The sequence below is a fragment of the Oncorhynchus kisutch genome, linkage group LG13, assembly GCF_002021735.2.
Source record: "Oncorhynchus kisutch isolate 150728-3 linkage group LG13, Okis_V2, whole genome shotgun sequence".
In the NCBI taxonomy this organism is placed as follows: Eukaryota; Metazoa; Chordata; class Actinopteri; order Salmoniformes; family Salmonidae; genus Oncorhynchus; species Oncorhynchus kisutch.
In genome coordinates this window covers 65,596,310-65,619,396 of record NC_034186.2, presented here as the reverse complement: position 1 = coordinate 65,619,396, position 23,087 = coordinate 65,596,310, and the positions used below count along the sequence as shown (strand labels likewise).

The 23,087-nt window shown below is 44.4% G+C and overlaps 1 protein-coding gene across 5 annotated transcripts in view; it reads right to left on the bottom strand.

Moving 5' to 3' along the window:
* LOC109901687 (oxidation resistance protein 1) overlaps positions 1-23,087 on the bottom strand; it is a 208,585-nt gene that overhangs the window by 67,478 nt on the left and 118,020 nt on the right. For all 5 annotated transcript variants that reach the window (XM_031786958.1, XM_031786961.1, XM_031786963.1 and 2 more), the window contains exon 3: positions 14,141-14,334. In XM_031786958.1, coding sequence (XP_031642818.1) covers positions 14,141-14,334 — 194 coding nt within the window. The remainder of the gene's footprint in view (positions 1-14,140; positions 14,335-23,087) is intronic.

Below are 23,087 nucleotides of genomic sequence, written 5' to 3'. Positions count from 1 at the left end.
TAAACACTCCCAAGAATCATAATGCCAAAATGGACGACGACTGTCGTTTTAGCTGCTCTTCCTCCTCCCTCTCCTCCCCTGTCGTCTGGAGTATATGAGCAGCTGACTGATACAGTATGTGCATCACAAATGGCACCATATTCTCTATATCCCTATGGGAACTGGTCAAAAGTAGTGCATTATATAGTGAATACAGTAGAATGACATTTGGGACACAGTCAGTGGCAACTTGGATTTAAGAAGGCATCACCCAGTCTATTTGGACACATCACCCAGCCTGTCCCGCCTATCAAATTGACAAACATGACAAAGGGTCTGTACTCAATCCATCTATCTTAAAACACCCTTTGACCCTCTCCATCCAGCACTATGATATCACTGCTTCCATCCACAACACAGGGCCTAAATTGGATAATAAATCTCTCTTCTCTGAAATACGCTAGATGGGTAATTTGTTGGTTAAATGATGAGTTGGGCAGGCACGTATTGGATGAGCTGAGATGTAAGTTGTTATCGCCATTGAATTAATTACAATATAGTCAAACTGACAGAGACTATTGGCATGTAGGCTAAGCCCTGTATCACATTTCTTTGGGACAGTAGAACTGATTGTAAGAGTCCAAGCGAGCATGAAACACTATAGCGTAGTCTATTCTCTGATGCAGCACCAAAGAGAATGTTCTGGGCCGACACACTAACATTTAACAAGATTAATGAAAGCACTGTCCACTGACCCATGTTGTGTAGACTGCATACTGCACTGTTAGCTAAATCTTGTCCCGCAGATATATTCTTCCCCTTGGATAAACTAGTACATGACCAACCCGGGACCCTGGACTGCATAAAATACAAAGTCTCATTAGAATAAGGAGATGGGAGTTCAAGGAAGGGGGTTGAGATGGTGGAGCGCAACAGTGGCGTGTATTCATGGGTGCCAATGGAAGCCAGGCTTTCCCCCAAAATTACAACAAATATATATGATAAAATCATTGATATCCTTCATCTCTGTGTTTTATCATTTTCCTTTAATTTGCAAGAGGCTGAATGTATCTCACCGGAGAATGCATCCAAGCGAGCGAAACTGTCTCTGTATGTGTAGGCCATCTATCCGATGCTGTCTGGTCAAAAAGAGTATAACATTGTTGCCGCCCGGACCAATTGCCACCTGGACCAAGTCACCTCTTGGGGCTAGGGGGCAGAATTTTCACTTTTGGATAAATAGCGTGCCCAATTTCAACTTCCTGCTACTCATGCCAAGAATATAAGATATGCACATTATTCATAGATTTGGATAGTAAACACTCTCTCTGTTTGAACCATGTCTGTGAGTATAACAAAACTTATGTAGCAGGCAAAACCCAGAGGACTAACTGTTCAGAATTATATATTTTATATAACCTGTTTTCAGTTCCTACCGCTTCCACTGGATGTCACCAGTCTTTGGAATTTGGTTGAGGTTATTCCTTTGTTCAATGAAGAAGTAGGCCAACTAGGAACTGGGTACACTTTTGTGAGTTGCGCAAGATGTAAAAAGTGTCGCTGGTTTGTTTTCATTCCTGTATTGAACACAGATTGCCCCGTCTACAATTTGATCGATTATTAACGTTTAAAAATACCTAAAGTTGTATTACAAAACTAGTTGGAAATATTTTGGCAAAGTTTATAGGCAACTTTTGAAATATTTGTAGTGACGTTGCGTTTTTTGTAAGCTGTTTTTTTCTGAATCAAATGCGCTTTATAAATGGACATTTTGGATATATATGGACGGAATTAATCAAACAAAAGGACCAATTGTGATGTTTATGGGACATATTGGAATGCCAACAAAAGAAGCTTGTCAAAGGTAATGCATGTTTTATATTTTATTTCAGCGTTTTGTGTAGCGCCTGCAGGGTTGAAATATGCTAACACCTTTGTTTACTGCTGGTGCAGATGGTGCAGGCTATCAGATAATACCTTCTTATGCTTTCGCCGAAAATCATTTTTTAAATATGACATGTTGGCTGGATTCACAACGAGTGTAGCTTTATTTGAGTATCTTACATGTGTGATTTAATGACAGTTTTAATTTTATAGTATTTTATTTGAATCTGGCAATTGGCCAGTTGAGACATTTGCATCCCGCCTATCCCTAACTAGTTTTTAAGAACAAATTCTTATTTACAATGATGACCTACCTACCCCCCTGGCCAAACTCTCTCCTAACCCGGACGACGCTGGGCCAATTGTGCGCCGCCCTATGGGACTCCTGATCACAGCCAGGTTGTGACACAGCCTGGGAACGAACCAGGGTCTGTAATGACGCCTCTAGCACTGCAATGCAGTGCCTTAGACTGCTGCGCCACTCGGGAGGCAACATTCATTGTTGCATCTCGTTGTGTTGTTGTGCTCCAGTGGTTAGCTACAGTAGCTAGTCAAAATTGGTCCTTTCCTAAATTAGCCATGGTTTTAATTAAAACACTTAATTATAACGGCGACTCTGATGCAACCATAAATTCATACATTGTGCCCCTGGCCTGAGAGGATGGAAGTTCAATATGCAGCTAGATGTAGAAGGCTAATGTTAACTTGCTAACGTTTCGTCAACATGAAAGAGAGAAGGATGGCATTGGTGTTTCTTTACAAGTAGAGTCAACAAGTTTTTCTACTTGCACGAACACACACACACACACACACACACACACACACACACACACACACACACACACACACACACACACAGACACACACACACACACACACACACACACACACACACACACACACACACACTAAACATAGGTGATTTGATGAAGTTGAAATGGTGAAGTTGAATTGAACTTGCAGTAACTCTCCGTGGTTCTAAATCAATAGTAGTTTAATTGTCCAAAAATGTCAGAAACGTTAACTTACTTGACCATGCTGTAGGTCTTATAACTGTTGTTACATGCAATATGCTTTGTGGACTTCACCGAGCAGAGGTTGCTCTCTGGTTTTGTGACGAAACAAATGTGTTGTTGAATTTATCTGCCATTGTGTCTTCTTATTGTCTCAGCCTTACGAATATATATCACAGTGGCAAGGCAGTTAACTAACAGGTTATAGAGCAAACAACCCCATTATCATAGATTGTAATAACGCTTTTTTTCTGGCTTGGCTTCCCCAGTGATTTTACCTAGGCACCGCTACTGGATCAGAATAAATCACATGCAGCTGAAAGGGGTGTTCACATTTCAAGAACTGCAAGGCTACTGCTGGACCTGGGCCTTCCCCATGCCTTGGCCTTGATTGGGCCTTGATTGGGCCGAGGTGCTGCCTGCACACTAACCTCTGACAACAAGACACTTCCGAAGAGATCTGGTCAATAACAGGGGTCTAATCTAGTGCTAATCACCTATTTAGAGGAATCAATCGCAATACTCCTATTATGGGTCTGTATTATGGGAAACATAGATGGACAGTTTCTCCATTGAGGAAGCATTTTAGTCTAGGACTAGACTTAATCTGTGTCTTGGATACCTGCACAGTTGAAAATGACATGTGTGCTGTAGCCAGCTCCTATGGCTAAATAAATGTGTAAATAACCTTAACGATTGTGTGAATGGTAACATTTGTATGCTCCTTACTGGCATCAGGCCTACAAGTGCCATTCTGAAACCAATTAATATAACACTGAATATGCAAGAAGTAAGCAAACATTTAATGGGTAACAATAAATACAACTCTTACCGAGTTGATCCTGCTGCATCAATGCAGGTGTGTAAAACACAAACACAGGACGGTGAAATATAACTGTCTCAATGTAACGGGATCCAATAAATTCATGAGCAAAACGAAAACAAATATCAACAGTTATTTGGAGAGCCAGGACTTATTTTACACAAACACGCACACACACACGCACACATGCATGCGCACACACATGCACACACACACACATGCACGCACACATGCACACACACACACATGCACACACACACACATGCACACACACACAGCGGCAGGAAAAAACTGCTTACTCTTCATTTGAGCTGTATGTAATCAATCCCTGGCATGGGACGGCAGGCTGGCTGACTGGCTGGCTGACTGGCTGACTGGCTGGCTGGCTGACTGGCTGGCTGACTGGCTGACTGGCTGACTGGCTGACTGGCTGGCTGACTGACTGGCTGGCTGACTGGCTGACTGGCTGGCTGGCTGACTGGCTGGCTGGCTGACTGACTGGCTGACTGGCTGAACTGGCTGGCTGGCTGGCTGACTGGCTGACTGGCTGGCTGGCTGACAATGTGATTACTTGGCGGTGGCATTTATAAATTGAACGCAGATTGGAGGAGAGGAGACGAGGGCTGCAGAGGGACTTGACGTCAACGTAATTACACCACTGGAACAAAGGCAGATATTTTACAGTACACTGCAGTAAATTCATCTCCCCACTGCTGAATTGACCACAAGAGAAAATAACATGTTTTTCATTGCTGGGTAAAGTTGAAACTCTCCCATGGCCATTGTTATGAATCCCATTGCCACTGTCATTGATCTATAGTTCTGTCCAGAATGGCACTCTATTCCCTACAGTGCACTACTTTGGGCCCTATGTGCCCAGGTCAAACGTAGTGCACTATAATGAGAATAGGGTGCCATTGGGACGCAAAGATTTAACCTCGCTATGACAAGGGCTTGAATCGCCCTGAGAGTTGTTGATTCATATAAAAGACCATTGAGGATAAACTACTCTATTGCTGTCCTTCGTATTGTTAGTGATACTGAGTCTTAACGATAGTCCCTAACGGAATCATGTAGATGGATTATACAATAATTAACATGGGATAGATTTGGAAGCTATCCAAGCCCCACAGAACATCTGCATGACATTTGTTGTGGTGCTATTTAGCATAGTGTCATATCATAGGCCAATGACATTGAGATGACATGAGGAGGGGTATTAGTGTCAGACCAGAGGTGTGTGTGCGTGCTTGCATACGTGCGCGCGTGTGTGATACACAAATCCCAACATGGAGATTGATTATCTGGCTAACCATGCTTTATAGTAGCTCCGGTTAAACATATTACTGTATCGCTCTCAAGCTGTAAATAGCAGGAAATCCTCCACACCCACCCTTTAATCTGGGGTAACTTTGAAAAGAGACAAAGCAATCGGTATGCCACATTATCAAAGCCTTGTCTTGTGTTGTTCCGGAATGATGTTGGTCTATGTGCTCGATACTAACCATAATTCAGTCAAACATGTCCTCTACACAGCCTTTGCCCCAAATAGCACCATATTCCCTATATGGTGCACTACTTTTGACCATCGCTCATAGGGCTCTATTCAAAAGCAGCACACTATGTCGGGAATAGGGTGCCATTTGGGACACAGAACAGAAAAGACTATCCTGAATGGAACAAACCTGTTTATTGTTTAGATTGATAAAACCAAGAGCTACGACGACTGATTTAATTTGCCTTGTAGGACAATGGAAGCATGGCTGGTGTAATGGATAGCTGTGACCCACCTGGTCACTAAATCTTTGCCCCCGTGAGATATGCCTCTCAATAATTCAGACGGTTAATGAATGCAGTGTGGGTGAAGGGATGTAGAGAGAGAGAGAGAGAGAGAGAGAGAGAAAGAGAGAGAGAGAGAGAGAGAGAGAGAGAGAGAGAGAGAGTGAGAGAGGGAGAAAGATTGAGGGAGCACTACATCCACAAAGAGAATAATATGCAATGACTAAGAAAGTTCAAAGCTCCAAACCCAGAAAACAGAGGTGACATTAAGCCTTATAACCAAGTTATCATCCAACCTAGCCCACGTCTCCCAGGGGATGAGTAAGGCATACCATTAACCTTTGAAAAAAATGCTTCCAAGCATGGTCATAACTTTACTTGTAATTTTGTACTTTACCTCATTACTTTAAATGGGCACAATTAAACATCTGAGACTTCCTGCTGCCTGGCTGGGGCTGCGTCTGAAATGTCACCATAGTCCCTGTATAGTACACCCTGGGCTCTATATAGGGTGTCATTCCAGACACGGTCTGGAACACTACCTCTGCCTGACAGATAGACACTGGGGGGAAGACAGGCAGACAGACACTGGGGGGCAGACAGGCAGACAGACACTGGGGGGCAGACAGACAAACACTGGGGGGCAGAAAGACACACACTGGGGGGAAGACAGACTGGGGGGCAGACAGACACACACTGGGGGGAAGACAGACGGACACTGGGGGGCAGACAGACAGACAGACACTGGGGGGCAGACAGACACACACTGGGGGGAAGACAGACGGACACTGGGCGGCAGACAGACAGACAGACACTGGAGGGCAGACAGACAGACAGACAAACAGACACTGGGGGGCAGACAGACAGACACACACTGGGGGGCAGACAGACAGACACTAGGGGGCAGACAGACAGACAGACAGACAGACACTGTTTTGGATTGTTGATTTTTTGGAAAGCAAAAACCCAATGTGATGCAGCCAGCAAAACGTTACAACGTCTTTCTGTGTCCTGCCTCCTGTGGGTATTTCTTATCATCAGGCAAACACTGTGGCTGACCATACCAGAGTGTCATGTGGAGAGTCCTGCTCTGCTCTGAGAGGCTTAACGATGGAAGGTTCTAATACAGGATTACCTTCCTGCAGTCTGCCTTAAACCCTGGACTTGTCCTGGGGTGGGGGAGAGCCTCCAGGACTCCGCCAGACGTAGGATCACATTGTTGGGCCACATGGATGTGCGGAGCAGAGACAGGTCTCTGTGCGAGGCTCCACTGACTCCCGACCAGGGCTGGATTTGAGACCTGAGCTCCCTGATGCTACGTGACCAGCCTCAGCCAAGCTGGCTGCTATCTCAACACACAGAAGAGGCTCTGCTGGCATGACCAGCTAGCATGGGAGAGTGGGCAGCATACTGCTGTACTGCCAAAATGCATGGGGCTCTATAGACCAGGGGCCACTCCCACACAGAGCTGGCCCCTGCTACATCTAAACCATAGGGGAATCACAACCACCATGCTACAGCTAAAACCATAAGGGAATCACAACCACCCTACTACAGATAAACCATAAGGGAATCACAACCACCATGCTACAGCTAAACCATAAGGGAATCACAACCACCATGCTACAACTAAAACCATAAGGGAATCACAACCGCCCTACTACAGCTAAACCACAAGGGAATCACAACCACCATGCTACAGCTAAACCACAAGGGAATCACAACCACCATGCTACAGTAAGTCTACAGTAAGTGAACATCAACACATGTCTGGTCAGAGAAAACATCAGGTCATCACATAATGTAGAGCTATGAATCAGAGTTTTGACCTTTCCTCCCTCATGGGCCATACTGGCCCTACTGATGGTCCTACTGATGGTCTACTGATGGCCCTACTGATGGTCTACTGTCAAATCAAAATCAAATCAAATCAAATCAAATTTTATTTGTCACATACACATGGTTAGCAGATGTTAATGCGAGTGTAGCGAAATGCTTGTGCTTCTAGTTCCGACAATGCAGTAATAACGAACAAGTAATCTAACTAACAATTCCAAAAAAACGACTGTCTTATACACAGTGTAAGGGGATAAAGAATATGTACATAAGGATATATGAATGAGTGATGGTACAGAGCAGCATAGGCAAGATACAGTAGATGATATTGAGTACAGTATATACATATGAGATGAGTATGTAAACCAAGTGGCGTAGTTAAAGTGGCTAGTGATACATGTATTACATAAGGATGCAGTCGATGATATAGAGTACAGTATCTACGTATGCATATGAGATGAATAATGTAGGGTAAGTAACATTATATAAGGTAGCATTGTTTAAAGTGGCTAGTGATATATTTACATCATTTCCCATCAATTCCCATGATTAAAGTGGCTGGAGTAGAGTCAGTGTCATTGACAGTGTGTTGGCAGTAGCCACTCAATGTTAGTGGTGGCTGTTTAACAGTCTGAGGGCCTTGAGATAGAAGCTGTTTTTCAGTCTCTCGGTCCCAGCTTTGATGCACCTGTACTGACCTCGCCTTCTGGATGACAGCGGGGTGAACAGGCAGTGGCTCGGGTGGTTGATGTCCTTGATGATCTTTATGGCCTTCCTGTAGCATCGGGTGGTGTAGGTGTCCTGGAGGGCAGGTAGTTTGCCCCCGGTGATGCGTTGTGCAGACCTCACTACCCTCTGGAGAGCCTTACGGTTGAGGGCGGTGCAGTTGCCATACCAGGCGGTGATACAGCCCACCAGGACGCTCTCGATTGTGCATCTGTAGAAGTTTGTGAGTGCTTTTGGTGACAAGCCGAATTTCTTCAGGCTCCTGAGGTTGAAGAGGCGCTGCTGCGCCTTCCTCACGATGCTGTCTGTGTGAGTGGACCAATTCAGTTTGTCTGTGATGTGTATGCCGAGGAACTTAAAACTTGCTACCCTCTCCACTACTGTTCCATCGATGTGGATGGGGGGGTGTTCCCTCTGCTGTTTCCTGAAGTCCACAATCATCTCCTTAGTTTTGTTGACGTTGAGTGTGAGGTTATTTTCCTGACACCACACTCCGAGGGCCCTCACCTCCTCCCTGTAGGCCGTCTCGTCGTTATTGGTAATCAAGCCTACCACTGTTGTGTCGTCCGCAAACTTGATGATTGAGTTGGAGGCGTGCATGGCCACGCAGTCGTGGGTGAACAGGGAGTACAGGAGAGGGCTCAGAATGCACCCTTGTGGGGCCCCAGTGTTGAGGATCAGCGGGGAGGAGATGTTGTTGCCTACCCTCACCACCTGGGGGCGGCCCGTCAGGAAGTCCAGTACCCAGTTGCACGGGGCGGGGTCGAGACCCAGGGTCTCGAGCTTGATGACGAGCTTGGAGGGTACTATGGTGTTGAATGCCGAGCTGTAGTCGATGAACAGCATTCTCACATAGGTATTCCTCTTGTCCAGATGGGTTAGGGCAGTGTGCGGTGGTTGAGATTGCATCATCTGTGGACCTATTTGGGCGGTAAGCAAATTGGAGTGGGTCAAGGGTGTCAGGTAGGGTGGAGGTGATATGGTCCTTGACTAGTCTCTCAAAGCACTTCATGATGACGGATGTGAGTGCTACTGGGCGGTAGTCGTTTAGCTCAGTTACCTTAGCTTTCTTGGGAACAGGAACAATGGTGGCCCTCTTGAAGCATGTGGGAACAGCAGACTGGTATAGGGATTGATTGAATATGTCCGTAAACACACCGGCCAGCTGGTCTGCGCATGCTCTGAGGGCGCGGCTGGGGATGCCGTCTGGGCCTGCAGCCTTGCGAGGGTTAACACGTCTAAATGTCTTACTCACTTCGGCTGCAGTGAAGGATGGTCCTACTGATGACCCTACTGACGGTCCTACTGACGGCCCTACTGATGGTCCTACTGATGGCCCTACTGATGGCCTTTCTAATGGCCCTACTGATGGCCTTTCAGATGGTGCTACTGATGGCCTTACTGATGGTCCTACTGACGGTCCTACTGATTGCCCTACTGATGGTCCTACTGATGACCCTACTGACGGCCCTACTGACGGTCCTACTGATTGCCCTACTGATGGTCCTACTGATGACCCTACTGACGGTCCTACTGACGGCCCTACTGATGGTCCTACTGATGGCCCCACTAATGGTTCTACTGATTGCCCTACTGATGGCCCTACTGATGGTCCTACTGATTGCCCTACTGATGGTCCTACTGATTGCCCTACTGATGGTCCTACTGGGCTAGGCATCTTGCCTGTGTCCCAAATGGCACTGTGTTCCTTATTTAGCACACAACGACAGAGCAGTGGAAGGATGGAAGGATGGAAGGACATTAGTGTTATCATTGTGACATTTCTGGTCCACAACCTGGATAAGTGTGCGTCTTCACCTTGACATCATAATGGTAAGGCCAAAACAGGCCTGCAAAATGAATTACTAATCAAAGATACCAATAAACAATATACAGTATATACTTTCCAAACAGTGAATTGTCCCAATTCAAAGTAACTGTCCCAATGCATACAGTGTCAGTGGGTGATGACAAGCAGTTGTGTACATACTGTAATTGCCGCCCCTGGCAACTGCTACTATGGGTAAACACAAGCAACAAACCCCCTTAGACAGTTCGAAGAAATACGAGGAGAAAGGAACACTCATGTTCTGCCTAAAGCAGTGACTAGGCCTATAACTGTCACCAACCATAACGGTGAGCAGCATCTCTAGCTAGTCAAGTAGAATTTATAAACGCGCATTTAAAGATAGCAGAAATCCTGACATTGTTCCAGTTAACAGTAGCAGCCAAATCGCAACCTGACACACACACACACATGCCTGATGCACACACTCACGCACACACAAATAATTGTCAGACCCTTTAGAGAGGGCCTTGTGACTCTGTCTCCCCAGAATGACTGGCCACCAGGTCAGCCCTAATAATAGTCAGCCTGCTCACTCGTTCAGACCATAATATTTGTGTTAGCATGCACCGCCGTCCTCTCTCTCTGTGTAGTCTATGTGTCCACAGAAATAAGTCAAACAGCAGTGCTGTACTGTGATAATACATCTCACCTCACACTGTGGCCAAGGTTGGAGCAATGCACAAATCTGTTGCCTCTACTGTCCTTGAGACAGATTCCCAAAACAAACCCCATGGGTCAGAGACACGGCTAATACATTAGGGAATAACGAGTCAGACTGACTGAGAGAGAGAGAGAGAGAGAGAGAGAGAGAGAGAGAGAAAGGAGCGCCACAAAAGTACAAGGTGAATAACCCTCTCAGAAGCCATTAGCTCCAGCTTCCCACTGACAGACTCTTAAGGCTGTGCACCCTTCCAGGCACTTCCAGGTGGTTACAACTCCTACTCAGCCAGATCCTTCAGTGCCAGCACTCCAAATGGCACCCTATTCCCTATATAGTGCACTACTTTTGACCAGGGCCCATAAAAGTTGTTTAGTATGTAAGGAATGGGGTGTCATTTGGGGCGTAATCAGTGCCACCGTCGCCTCACTCATCTCAGACTATCAGTGGAAATTCAAGTGTTGAACCTGGTTGGAGGCTCATTGATTGTGTGGCTATTAAAACGTCTTGATGGTGTCATGACAGCTCTGTCAGGAGGTAGGTTCTGTCACAGACAGACAGCACAAAAAGCTGCCATGTCCCCCTAGGCTACATTATTATTTATTCTCCTATTAGAATAAATTAGCATGATAGGATCCAAATGGGCTGGCTAGATATGTTGCTTTAGCCTGAAGGGTGGATTATAAAGCACATCAAGATAGGGGTTTAGAATGAGGGACCGTCACTAGTCAATGTCTAGTTACTTACCCATTATATAGGCCTAATGTCTAGTTACTTACCCATTATATAGGCCTAATGTCTAGTTACTTACCCATTATATAGGCCTAATGTCTAGTTACTTACCCATTATATAGGCCTAATGTCTAGTTACTTACCCATCATATAGGCCTAATGTCTAGTTACTTACCCATTATATAGGCCTAATGTCTAGTTACTTACCCATTATATAGGCCTAATGTCTAGTTACTTACCCATTATATAGGCCTAATGTCTAGTTACTTACCCATTATATAGGCCTAATGTCTAGTTACTTACCCATTATATAGGCCTAATGTCGCAACCTAGAACCAAATCTTGTTAGCGCCAGCTAGCTAGCTAACTATTACAATTAGCTAACTGTCTTTATATTTAATGGCGTGTAGATGTATGTTTACATCTGTCACCAGAGATGATATATTATAAAACAAGCCAATAAAGGACCCACACACTATTGACACTCTTTTTACATCCATACCCTCACTACTCCAGTAGCAGAGCACTTACACTGTAGCAGGGATTTCAACTGTATTCATTTACATTGATAATTAATCACATAAGCTCAAGGACAGGACACAATAAATGCACAAAGAGCTCTCAGCATTGTTTTACATTAAGCATGATTTAACCCTGCTGTTAAGCAGAGTTGGGATTAATAATAATGGGTAAGTAACTAGACATTAGGCCTATATAATGGGTTTGATCACTAGTTTCATCTGTGGCGTTGCTTTCCTGTACTAGTCTACAAGTGCTGAGCTATATATGGGCTGCTAAATTATCCATCTACAGTATACTGTAAGCCAAACATCTGTACAAATTTCTTATATTTTCATTCATTTCAAGCCGGCAGTTCTGGTTATAGAGCGCACGAACATGAACCCATAGAGATGTATAGAGGGCACACTTGCCACTAGACAGGAAAGCCCTCTATGGGCTTTGCTATCAAAGAAGCGATCAATGGCAAAGATCAGAGGTGTACATTTCTATGGACAGCAGCTGTCATGACATTTCTCCAAACAGACTCTCCACTCACTCGAAAACTAAATGAGGAAACAAGTCAAGATTGGATCATGGAAACACCCGTCCCGGTAGAGATATGATTCTGAAAGTAACGCAGGTGTTGTTTGACAAAGTAACTGTAATAATATTACCCAATTTGAACAGTAACATGTTACTTTACTCCGTTACTCATTAAAAGTAATCCGATTATGTAACGTGTTAATTTTGAAACGCGTAACCCCCGACACTGCTGCTAAGGCATCAGGTTGTAGAGTCAGGAGCTCAAGAGACCATTGGTAAAACGCCTTGTTGACACAACTTATTATACAGTATATTACAAATGAAATAGGTAAAGGCTAAATGAAGGAAAACTGCTGTAGACATACGGTGTTCTGGGGAACATTAATGTCACGCCCTGGCCATAGAGAGGCTGTTATTCTTTATTTTGGGTAGGCCAGGGTGTCACTAGGGTGGGCATTCTAGTTTCTTTATTTCTATCTTTCTGTTTCTATGTTTTGGCCGGGTATGGTTCTCAATCAGGGACAGCTGTCTCTCGTTGTCTCTGATTGGGAATCATACTTAGGCAGCCTTTTTTCCTTTGTATTTTGTGGGTAGTTATCTTTGTTAGTGGCACTATAGCCCTAGTAAGCTTCACGGTCGTTGCTTTGTTTATTGTTTTGTTGGCGACATTTACATAAATAAAGGAAAACGTACGCTCACCACACTGCACCTTGGTCCGGTCATTTCCACCACGACTATCGTGACAGAACTACCCACCACCAAAGGACCAAGCAGCATGGCCAGGAGAGGCAGCCCCAATCATTTTTTGGGGGGGTTGCACACGGGACGGTAGGCGGACCTGTACACAATTCTTTTAGAATAACTTGGCCAGTTACAGAGAACACAAACACGGTATATGGTTATTTCACAGCTACAGAATTAGGTAAATGATTATTGAAGACTAGAGAGTGTTGTTACATCACCCCCATAGGCCTGCTGAGACTGTCTGGTCATGAATGGACCTCTTCTTACATCAGATCAATATATAATAGCAAGCTGAATTGATTCAATTCACCATTCATCAGCTGACTGACTGACCGACTGACTTACATTGCACTCCTACCTTTCCATTGGTGTCAGTATGATTCAACAGCCAATCATCTCTCTATTAACAGCGGGTTAAGATGTATAAGGTGTGTGTGTGTACAAGGTTAAACCAAATGATTAATTAAAAGTCTGACACATGCAGAACTCCTTGGCAGTACAATGTCCATCCTTGAAGCTAGCTAACAAAAGTAGTGACGTCAATGGGAAATCACATTCCAGAGGCAGAATGATTCAGAGATAGTGTGTGCATTACATTATCAACTCCCAAAATTCATTTTACCAACTCAGAAAGTGTGCTTCCTCAAGTGTCATTACTACACCTCTGACAATAGCTAAATATATTCCTACATAAATATAAAGTAGCCTATAGCTGCCACAAGCACCAACCAGCACTCCCCAAAAATGATTTATTGTGACTCAAGGCAACGAGGCCATCTTGAGGTTCAATCAGTCAGTCGCCTTACAAAGCATCTACACACACACACACACACAGACACACACACACACACACACACACACACACACACACACACACACACACACACACACACACACACACACACACACACACACACACACACACACACACACACACACACACACAGACAAACCCTCCAACATCCCTTCCTCTTCCTGCCGCAGACTCATGTCCCGGAGGAAAGCCAAATGGAGGAACATGGAACATGGACCACATAGATGGGCCGATCAGAATTCTAGCACTTTTCATTTACCGATGGTGTAGCCGCGTTTCAGCTCGCTGCACCGTGGACTGCAGATTCTCTGGGAATTGGTTGCATTGTTTTGCTGCACCCCCAACGTGGTTGTCTTGGTAACAGGTGGTTCAGTCTTGTGAGGTGAGGCTGGCACCAAGGTAGGGGAGAATCCTTGAGTAGCAATATCCACTGACTGGGATTTCTTCTTCAGTCTGTTCAAAACAACAACAGGAAATATGGAGTCAGTCATAACACATAACACCACATATTTAGTAATAACATGATCATGAAACAGGAAGTGGGAAAAATTACCTTGTAAATTCAAATGTGTCAAAAGATACAGTACATAGACATTGCTGCCAATAACAAAACAGCTCATCATATGATGTTATGTCAGCAGTCAGCACAGCGGCTATTGATAATGATGTAGAGTGAATGCAACATATTCAGGGTGGGGCATATTCCATACTCTGGCTATGATTCATTGGAGGAGATATCAATATCTTAATAAGGTCCTCATTAACAATTCAATTTAACAAACCATTTCAACAATATTTTATTGTTTTATAATAAAACACAACAATATTATAACAGGAATATGAATTGGACACTATTCTGAACGAGATATGCTGTCATTGATCAAACATCAAATAGATAATACGTGTAATGATATGTGTTAACTGGAGTTTGCACTTTTGGGACTAATCTGTTGGTTCCCTTGTAGGCCTGGGCAAACGAAATCAAGCACAGCTCAAATATTTGAAAGTATTTGACATGATGTATTTGACCCAGATGTGGTAACTTTTTACACACAATGTCAGACAGCAATTTCACAATACAAACACTGTTGATGCTGTAAAGTGAAGTGGGTCACTTGCTTACACAAGATGACCTACACATGATTAAACCTTATCCTATGAGACACTGACCTAAATCAAAGGAACCTACGCCAAAGTGTGAAAGCCAATTAAACGTCTCACCATAGGATTTAGACAACAGGCTAGTTTATTTATAAACAAGTTCAGTACAAAGTTCACTAAACTAATCCAGGTATCAAACATGCAGGAGAAACACTATAGAAGTATGCAGCACCTGCGAGTTAACAAAAACACCACAATGGTTATGAAGATGTTGTATACCTGCCAGTCACAGATTTCGCTGCCTACTACTGTACTATATCATCAACTTTATAAAGCATGGAAAATCAAAAACATGAGGTAAGCACATATTATTTAGAGAAGATAGTGTAAATGGATGAACAAGTACTCCAAAAGTACTATCTATGGTATGTAAAGTACTATCTATGTAAACTAAAGTCCGTCAGTCTTTCCTGTAGACAAGGCCTGTCAGAGTAGCCTGAAGCAGCGATACAAGATTCTTCTCAGCACTCCTTTCTTCCCTCAGAGGGAATCGTTCCGGCTCCAGCCATTTCATTTCATTCCACTAGCTCCTCTCCCAGGACAGACAACAGCAAACATGACATACTGTAGCCTCTACAAGGTAATGAAATACACCTATCTATATGGAAACACTGTCAATCACTTTTGTGTACAGTACATCCAAGGAGAGACACCAACAGACAGACAAGTTTAACTGGCAGCAGCAGTTATGAGTCCCATAAACAACAACCCTAGTAGTAGGCCCTATCATTGAAAAAATGTAAACATTTCCATAGGCGATCATACTGCCGTAGCTTCGAGGGCAGTATGTTGCTCTGAGGACTCTTATAGATATTCTACTAAAACCTATGCTTTTTTTTAGGAGTAACATAAATAAAGGGTTTGTTTTGTGATGATTGTTTCTGAGGTAAAGTTTTCAGCATGTGAACATGCTATAATGAAAAAGGAGAGAGGTAGAGTTACACCCTGGTGGTGATCAACGTTCTGGAGGAGATCAGACAGGAAGAGAAAACCTGTAGGTGTGTGTGATGTCTATCCCAGAATCCCTTGGGAGAAAACAATAATTATCGCCTCATCAGTGAGGGTCCTCCTTCCATATATGATTCACTGGCTGGGTTGTGTGTGTGTGTGTGTGTGTGTGTGTGTGTGTGTGTGTGTGTGTGTGTGTGTGTGTGTGTGTGTGTGTGTGTGTGTGTGTGTGTGTGTGTGTGTGTGTGTGTGTGTGTGTGCGTGCGTGCGTGCATGTAAACAGACTGCAGCTGTTTTGTGCCATCCGCTGAAATATCAGCCCCTAATCAGGACAGTGTAGTCTGTGGCACCGACCAGCAAATCAATAACACGGTCCACAGGGATTTTTATTTTTTTATTTTTTTATTTCACCTTTATTTAACCAGGTAGGCTAGTTGAGAACACCTTTATTTAACCAGGTAGGCTAGTTGAGAACACCTTTATTTAACCAGGTAGGCTAGTTGAGAACAAGTTCTCATTTGCAACTGCGACCTGGCCAAGATAAAGCATAGCAGTGTGAGCAGACAACAAAGAGTTACACATGGAGTAAACAATTAACATGTCAATAACACAGTAGAAAACAAAGGGGGAGTCTATATACAATGTGTGCAAAAGGCATGAGGAGGTAGGCAAATAATAACAATTTTGCAGATTAACACTGGAGTGATGAATGATCAGATGGTCATGTACAGGTAGAGATATTGGTGTGCAAAAGAGCAGAAAAGTAAATAAATAAAAACAGTATGGAGGGTGGGCTATTTACCAATAGACTATGTACAGCTGCAGCGATCGGTTAGCTGCTCAGATAGCTGATGTTTGAAGTTGGTGAGGGAGATAAAAGTCTCCAACTTCAGCGATTTTTGCAATTCGTTCCAGTCACAGGCAGCAGAGTACTGGAACGAAAGGCGGCCAAATGAGGTGTTGGCTTTAGGGATGATCAGTGAGATACACCTGCTGGAGCGCGTGCTACGGATGGGTGTTGCCATCGTGACCAGTGAGCTGAGATAAGGCAGCGCTTTACCTAGCATGGACTTGTAGATGACCTGGAGCCAGTGGGTCTGGCGACGAATATGTAGCGAGGGCCAGCCGACTAGAGCATACAAGTCGCAGTGGTGGGTGGTATAAGGTGCTTTAGTGACAAAACGGATGGCACTGTGATAGACTGCATCCAGTTTGCTGAGTAGAGTGTTGGAAGCCATTTTGTAGATGACATCGCCGAAGTCGAGGATCGGTAGGATAGTCAGTTTTACTAGGGTAAGCTTGGCGGCGTGAGTGAAGGAGGCTTTGTTGCGGAATAGAAAGCCGACTCTTGATTTGATTTTCGATTGGAGATGTTTGATATGAGTCTGGAAGGAGAGTTTGCAGTCTAGCCAGACACCTAGGTACTTATAGACGTCCACATATTCTAGGTCGGAACCATCCAGGGTGGTGATGCTAGTCGGGCATGCGGGTGCAGGCAGCGACCGGTTGAAAAGCATGCATTTGGTTTTACTAGCGTTTAAGAGCAGTTGGAGGCCACGGAAGGAGTGTTGTATGGCATTGAAGCTTGTTTGGAGGTTAGATAGCACAGTGTCCAATGACGGGCCGAAAGTATATAGAATGGTGTCGTCTGCGTAGAGGTGGATCACAACAATGCCTGGCTGGTATCGCCTCGCTTAGTGTTCAACACATCTAATCATCATATATGGTAAGATACGTTTACCACAATAACAGGAGTAAGGTATGTAAAGGAAGTCCAAGCCAAAACCTCCCATACAATATCAGAAATAACAGGAATAATATTATCAAATTATCAAAAACTACCACTTCTTAGAAAACAAAGATGGATCTTATTAAACAATATTATTATAAAAAAATGTTTTCTTTCTTCAGAGGTAATTAGTGTAAGCTCCAAAGACTGTGTCCCTGACAACTGGGCTGCATCTCAATAGCCTTCAACTGGTGTACAGCAACTATCCACCACCCTCCTCAATCTACACACACCGTCTGATCTGATTGGCTACAGCTTGCATCGGCACGGTTAATCACAGCTTTCAGCGGGCCAATGGGCTGGGGCCAGAGACGGTTTGGTCACCAGTGGCCCTATGGCGTTCAATCCTATCACATGGGGAGGTGAGACGGCAAAGCATGTCAACAAAGCCACCAGCTCTCACCAACAGATCTATCTATCTATGAGCAGCAAAACATTTAATGGGGGGGAAGAGGTTGGGGAAAGAGGGAAGGAGAAAATGGAGGGAGGAAAGCAAATGAAAAGCGGGCATTTTGTTTTCCTTCCCTGCTGTTCTGTTGCTTGGTCCAGGAGGAGAGCAGTGCCTAACAGGCATCACTCAGATTATCCAACTCTACAGGGACTGGGAGTCACATGGTTTGGCAAGGCAGAAACAACACAGGAAATGTGGGCCAAGTCAAACATGCTTATCACTACACCCAGTAAGAGGGATTAGAGCTAGAGGAAAGGGGGCAGCTTGGCTCCACTCCACTCGCTTATGAAAACAACAAAAACACTGCCTTTAGTTTATGTAACTGTATATGAGGCTTGTCATGTAGATATGCTGCAGCACTGGCTTGGCTGGGTTTGACATCCATAACAGCAAAATGGCCGATATGACAGTTATGACTCCCATTACACTGTGTTATGCAACAGCATTGTGAATGACGGAAGAAAACCAAACCCATCATAAAGAAACCTAATTTAGTGAAGGCAAGCCTTACTCAACGTTCACTGTCTGAATGATTTTCAAATTGCTCATGCCTTTATTTTGTTGTGTGAAAAGGAAATGGATAGAAATACACAACAGAAATGTTTTTTTCTGTCAATTACACTGTTATGTCATTATATGTACCGTATGTATCCCTGTTCTCCCACGCTCAATAGGCAGCCTATTAATTACCCCTATCTTAGCTATTATTGAACAATTAGACACTCATTATAAACTCAAACACACTATAATAGTGCAGCCTATGGCATATCTCCATATGAATGCAATAGTTTCTCTTCAAAGTTGAATTAATGGTAATGATAGTGCCATAACCCTCTGTGGCCATTTATAGTGACGAAGGCCTATCCTATCCTACCGTAGCCCTTTCCTGCAGTCAAATGACCTAGTGGCCTAATGGGTGGAATGTTCATATTTTTAACATATATTAATAAACAAAAAAAAAGTAAACTCCGACTCCCGAGTGTCGCAGTGGTCTAAGGCACTGCATCGCAGTGCTAGAGGCATCACTACAGACCCAGGTACGATCCCAGGCTGTGTTGCAGCCGGTCGCGACCGGGAGACCCATGAGGTGGAGCACAATTGGCCCAGCGTCGTCTGGGTTAGTTTAGGGTTTGGCCGGCCCGGGATGTCCTTGTCCCATCGCTCTCTAGTGACTCCTTGTGGAGGGCCAGGCGCATGCATGCTGACTTCGGTTACCAGTTGAACGGTGTTTCCTCTGACACACTGGTGCGGCTGGCTTAAGGGTTAAGAGAGCATTTGTCAAGAAGCAGTGCGGCTTGGCTGGGTCGTGTTTTGGAGGACGCATGGCTCTCGACCTTCGCCTCTCCTAAGTCCGTACGGGAGTTGCAGCAATGGGACAAGACTGTAACTACCAATTGGATATCAAAATTGGGGAGAAAAAGGAGTGTGCAAAGCTGTCATCAAGGCAAATATAAAATATGCTTTTTTGGTTACTACATGATTCCATATGTGTTATTTCATAGTTGTGATGTCTTCACTATTATTCAACAATGTAGAAAATAGTAAAAATAAAGAAAAACCCTAGAATGAGTAGGTGTTCTAAAACTTTTGACCGGTAGTGTATGTCAAATGGTTTTGTTATATGTCAGTCTTCTGTGATGTATATAAAGTGCAATAATGGGATGCAAAATCAAAATTGAATAAACTCTATATCTGACATGGTGCAGGTGTCCTTAATTGCCAGGGCTGTAGCTCTCTGGGGTAGGAAAGGCCTGCATAATGAATGGAGGGAGAATGCAGACTGCAGACTCCCAGTCTCATCTAACCCTCACTAAATGCTAGAGCAGCAGTTCTGTTGTCAAACGGCCTGAGCGGGTGGCATTCTGTCTGAACAATGAGCCCTGAACATTGACAGCTTGCTTATGAAAGTGCTGAGACTACAAACAAAACAGGTAGATAGCTGCCTACTGCAGTGGAAAGGGAAATTATTTGAGCTGACTTAAAGGTGCCGTTTCTCTTCACTAATGACTGTGACATGCCCAGCATGTCACGTGTGACCAGAGGAAAAAAACTCTAGACCACCTTTACTCCACACACAGAGACGCATAAAAAAACTCTCCCTCACCCTCCAATCCTATCCTCCTGATTCCTCCTTACAAGCAAAAACTAAAGCAGGAATTACAAGTGACTCGTTCAATACGGAAGTGGTCAGATGACGCGGATGCGACGCTACGGGACTGTTTTGCTAGCACAGACTGGAATATGTTCCGGGATTCATCCAATGGCATTGAGGAGTATACCACCTCAGTCACCGGTTTCATCAATAAGTGCATTGATGACGTCGTCCCCACAGTAACCGTACGTACATATCCCAACCAGAAGCCATGGATTACAGGCAACATCCAACTGAGCTAAAGACTAAAGCTGCCGCTTTCAAGGAGTGGGACACTAATCTGGACGTTTATAAGAAATCCTGCTTGGCCCACAGACGAACCATCAAAAGGTCAAAGTTTAAATACAGGACTAAGATTGAATCCTACTACACCGGCTCTGACGCTCGTCGGATGGGGCAGGGCTTGCAAACTATTACGGAGTACAAAGGGAAACCCAGCCATGAGCTGCCCAGTGACGCGAGCCTACCAGACAAGCTAAATGTCTTTTATGCACGCTTCGAGGCAAGCAACACTGAAGCATTCATGAGAGCACCAGCTGTTCTGGATGACTGTGTGATCACGCTCTCCATAGCCGATGTGAGCAAGACCTTTAAACAAGTCAACATTCACAAAGCCGTGAGGCCAGATGGATTACCAGGATGTGTACTCAAAGCATGTGCGGATCAAATGGCAAGTGTCTTCACTGACATTTTCAACCTCTCCCTGAAGGAGTCTGTAATACCTACATGTTTCAAATAGACCCACATAGTCCCTGTGCCCAAGAAAGCGAAGGTAACATGCCTAAATGATTACCACCCCATAGTACTCACGTCGGTAGCCCTGAAGTGCTTTGAAAGGCTGGTCAAATCCATCATCCCGGAAACATTAGACCCACTCTAATTTGCATACCGCCGCAACAGATCCAAAGATGACGAAATCTTAATCACACTCCACACTGCCATTTGCCACCTGGACAAAAGGAACACCTGTGTGAAAATCCTGTTCATTGACTACAGCTCAGAATTCAACACCGTAGTGGCCACAAAGCTCATCACTAAGCTAAGGACCCTGAGACTAAACACATCCTTCTACAACTGGATCCTGGACTTCCTGACGGTCCAGCACCAGGTGGTAAGGGTAGGCAAAAACACATATGCCACGCTGATCCTCAACACTGGGGCCCTTCAGGGGTGCGTGCTTAGTCCCCTCCTGTACTCCCTGTTCACCCACAACTGTGTGGCCAAGCACGACACTAACACCATCATTAAGTTTGCTGACAACACAACAGTGGCTGATCACTGACAACAATGAGACAGCCTATAGGGAGGAGGTCAGAGATCTGGTAGTGTGGTGCCAGAACAACAACCTCTCCCTTAATGTGAGCAAGACAAAAGAGCTGATTGTGGACTACAGGAAAAGGAGGGCTGAACACACCCCCATTAACATCAATGAGGCTGTAGTGGAGCGGGTCAAGAGTTTCAAGTTCCTTGGTGTCCACATCACCAACGCTCTATCATGGTCCAAACACACCAAGAAAGTCATGAAGAGGGCACGACAACACCTTTTCTATCTCAGGAGACTGAAAAGATTTGTCATGGATCCCCAGATCCTCAAAAAGTTCTACAGCTGCACCATCGAGAGCATCCTGACCGGTTGCATCACCGCCTGGTATGGCAACTGCTCGGCATCCGACTGTAAGGCGCTACAGAGGGTAGTGGGTATTGCCCAGTACATCACTGGTGCCAAGCTTCCTGCCATCCAGGTCCTAGGCGGTGTAAAATAATCCAATCACCCAAGTCATAGACTGTTCTCTCTGCTACCGCACATCAAGCGGTACCGGAGCGCCAAGTCTAGGACCAAAAGACTCCTTACTAGCTTCTACCCCCAAGCCATAAGACTGATGAACAATTAATCAAATGGCCACCCGGACTATTTACATTGATTTGATATAGTATGCATAGAAATAGAATGAACTGCATGGGAATGTTTGTTAGAGTAATTCTATTTCTGTGATTGTAGAATGTGACTGTGATTGTGTGTTGTTACTTTGTACAGTACACTCAATGAAGCTAACAAGAAAGTGGTATCATATTAAATCACACTTTTAGTGACGGATCTAGAAATACAGATGATTTGCTGGAATGAACCGTTAAGTGTAACATGTGACAACCCTCTGGTCATTCAGGTGTAGAATAATAAAGATGTGATCTTCCACTGCACCTTCCATCTTCATCTGTTATGTAAGACATTAAGCAGTGCGGCAATACAGTGGTGGGTTGGACAGGAAAAGCCCTCTGTCAGTGATGTCCAACGTGCTACTGTATACCCAGCTGAATACACTGGTTTGATGACATATTTTAATCCCTGACAGGGCTTTGTCAACTGCTGTCAGTTTAGAAAACACTTGCTGTTTTTCTTTTTGGCTTTGTTTTGGCTTTTGGATTTTATTTCTCCCCTGTGAACTGACAGACAGCAGAAACTTTGCCACATCTTTTGATCCGGGTAGAAAGATAATCAAATCTGTGTAATCCCTGTGTCTTGTCCCGTCCTCAGACTTCACAGTGAACCTCTCTGATCCTGTACTGCTAGGTTATGACAGAGACAACAGAAAAGGACCAGGCTCTCGGATTGCCCCAGGAGTTGAGTTTGGAGTGTTTTTATTTCATTTTTTTCCCCTTTATTTAACCAGGTAGGCTAGTTGAGAACACCTTTATTTAACCAGGTA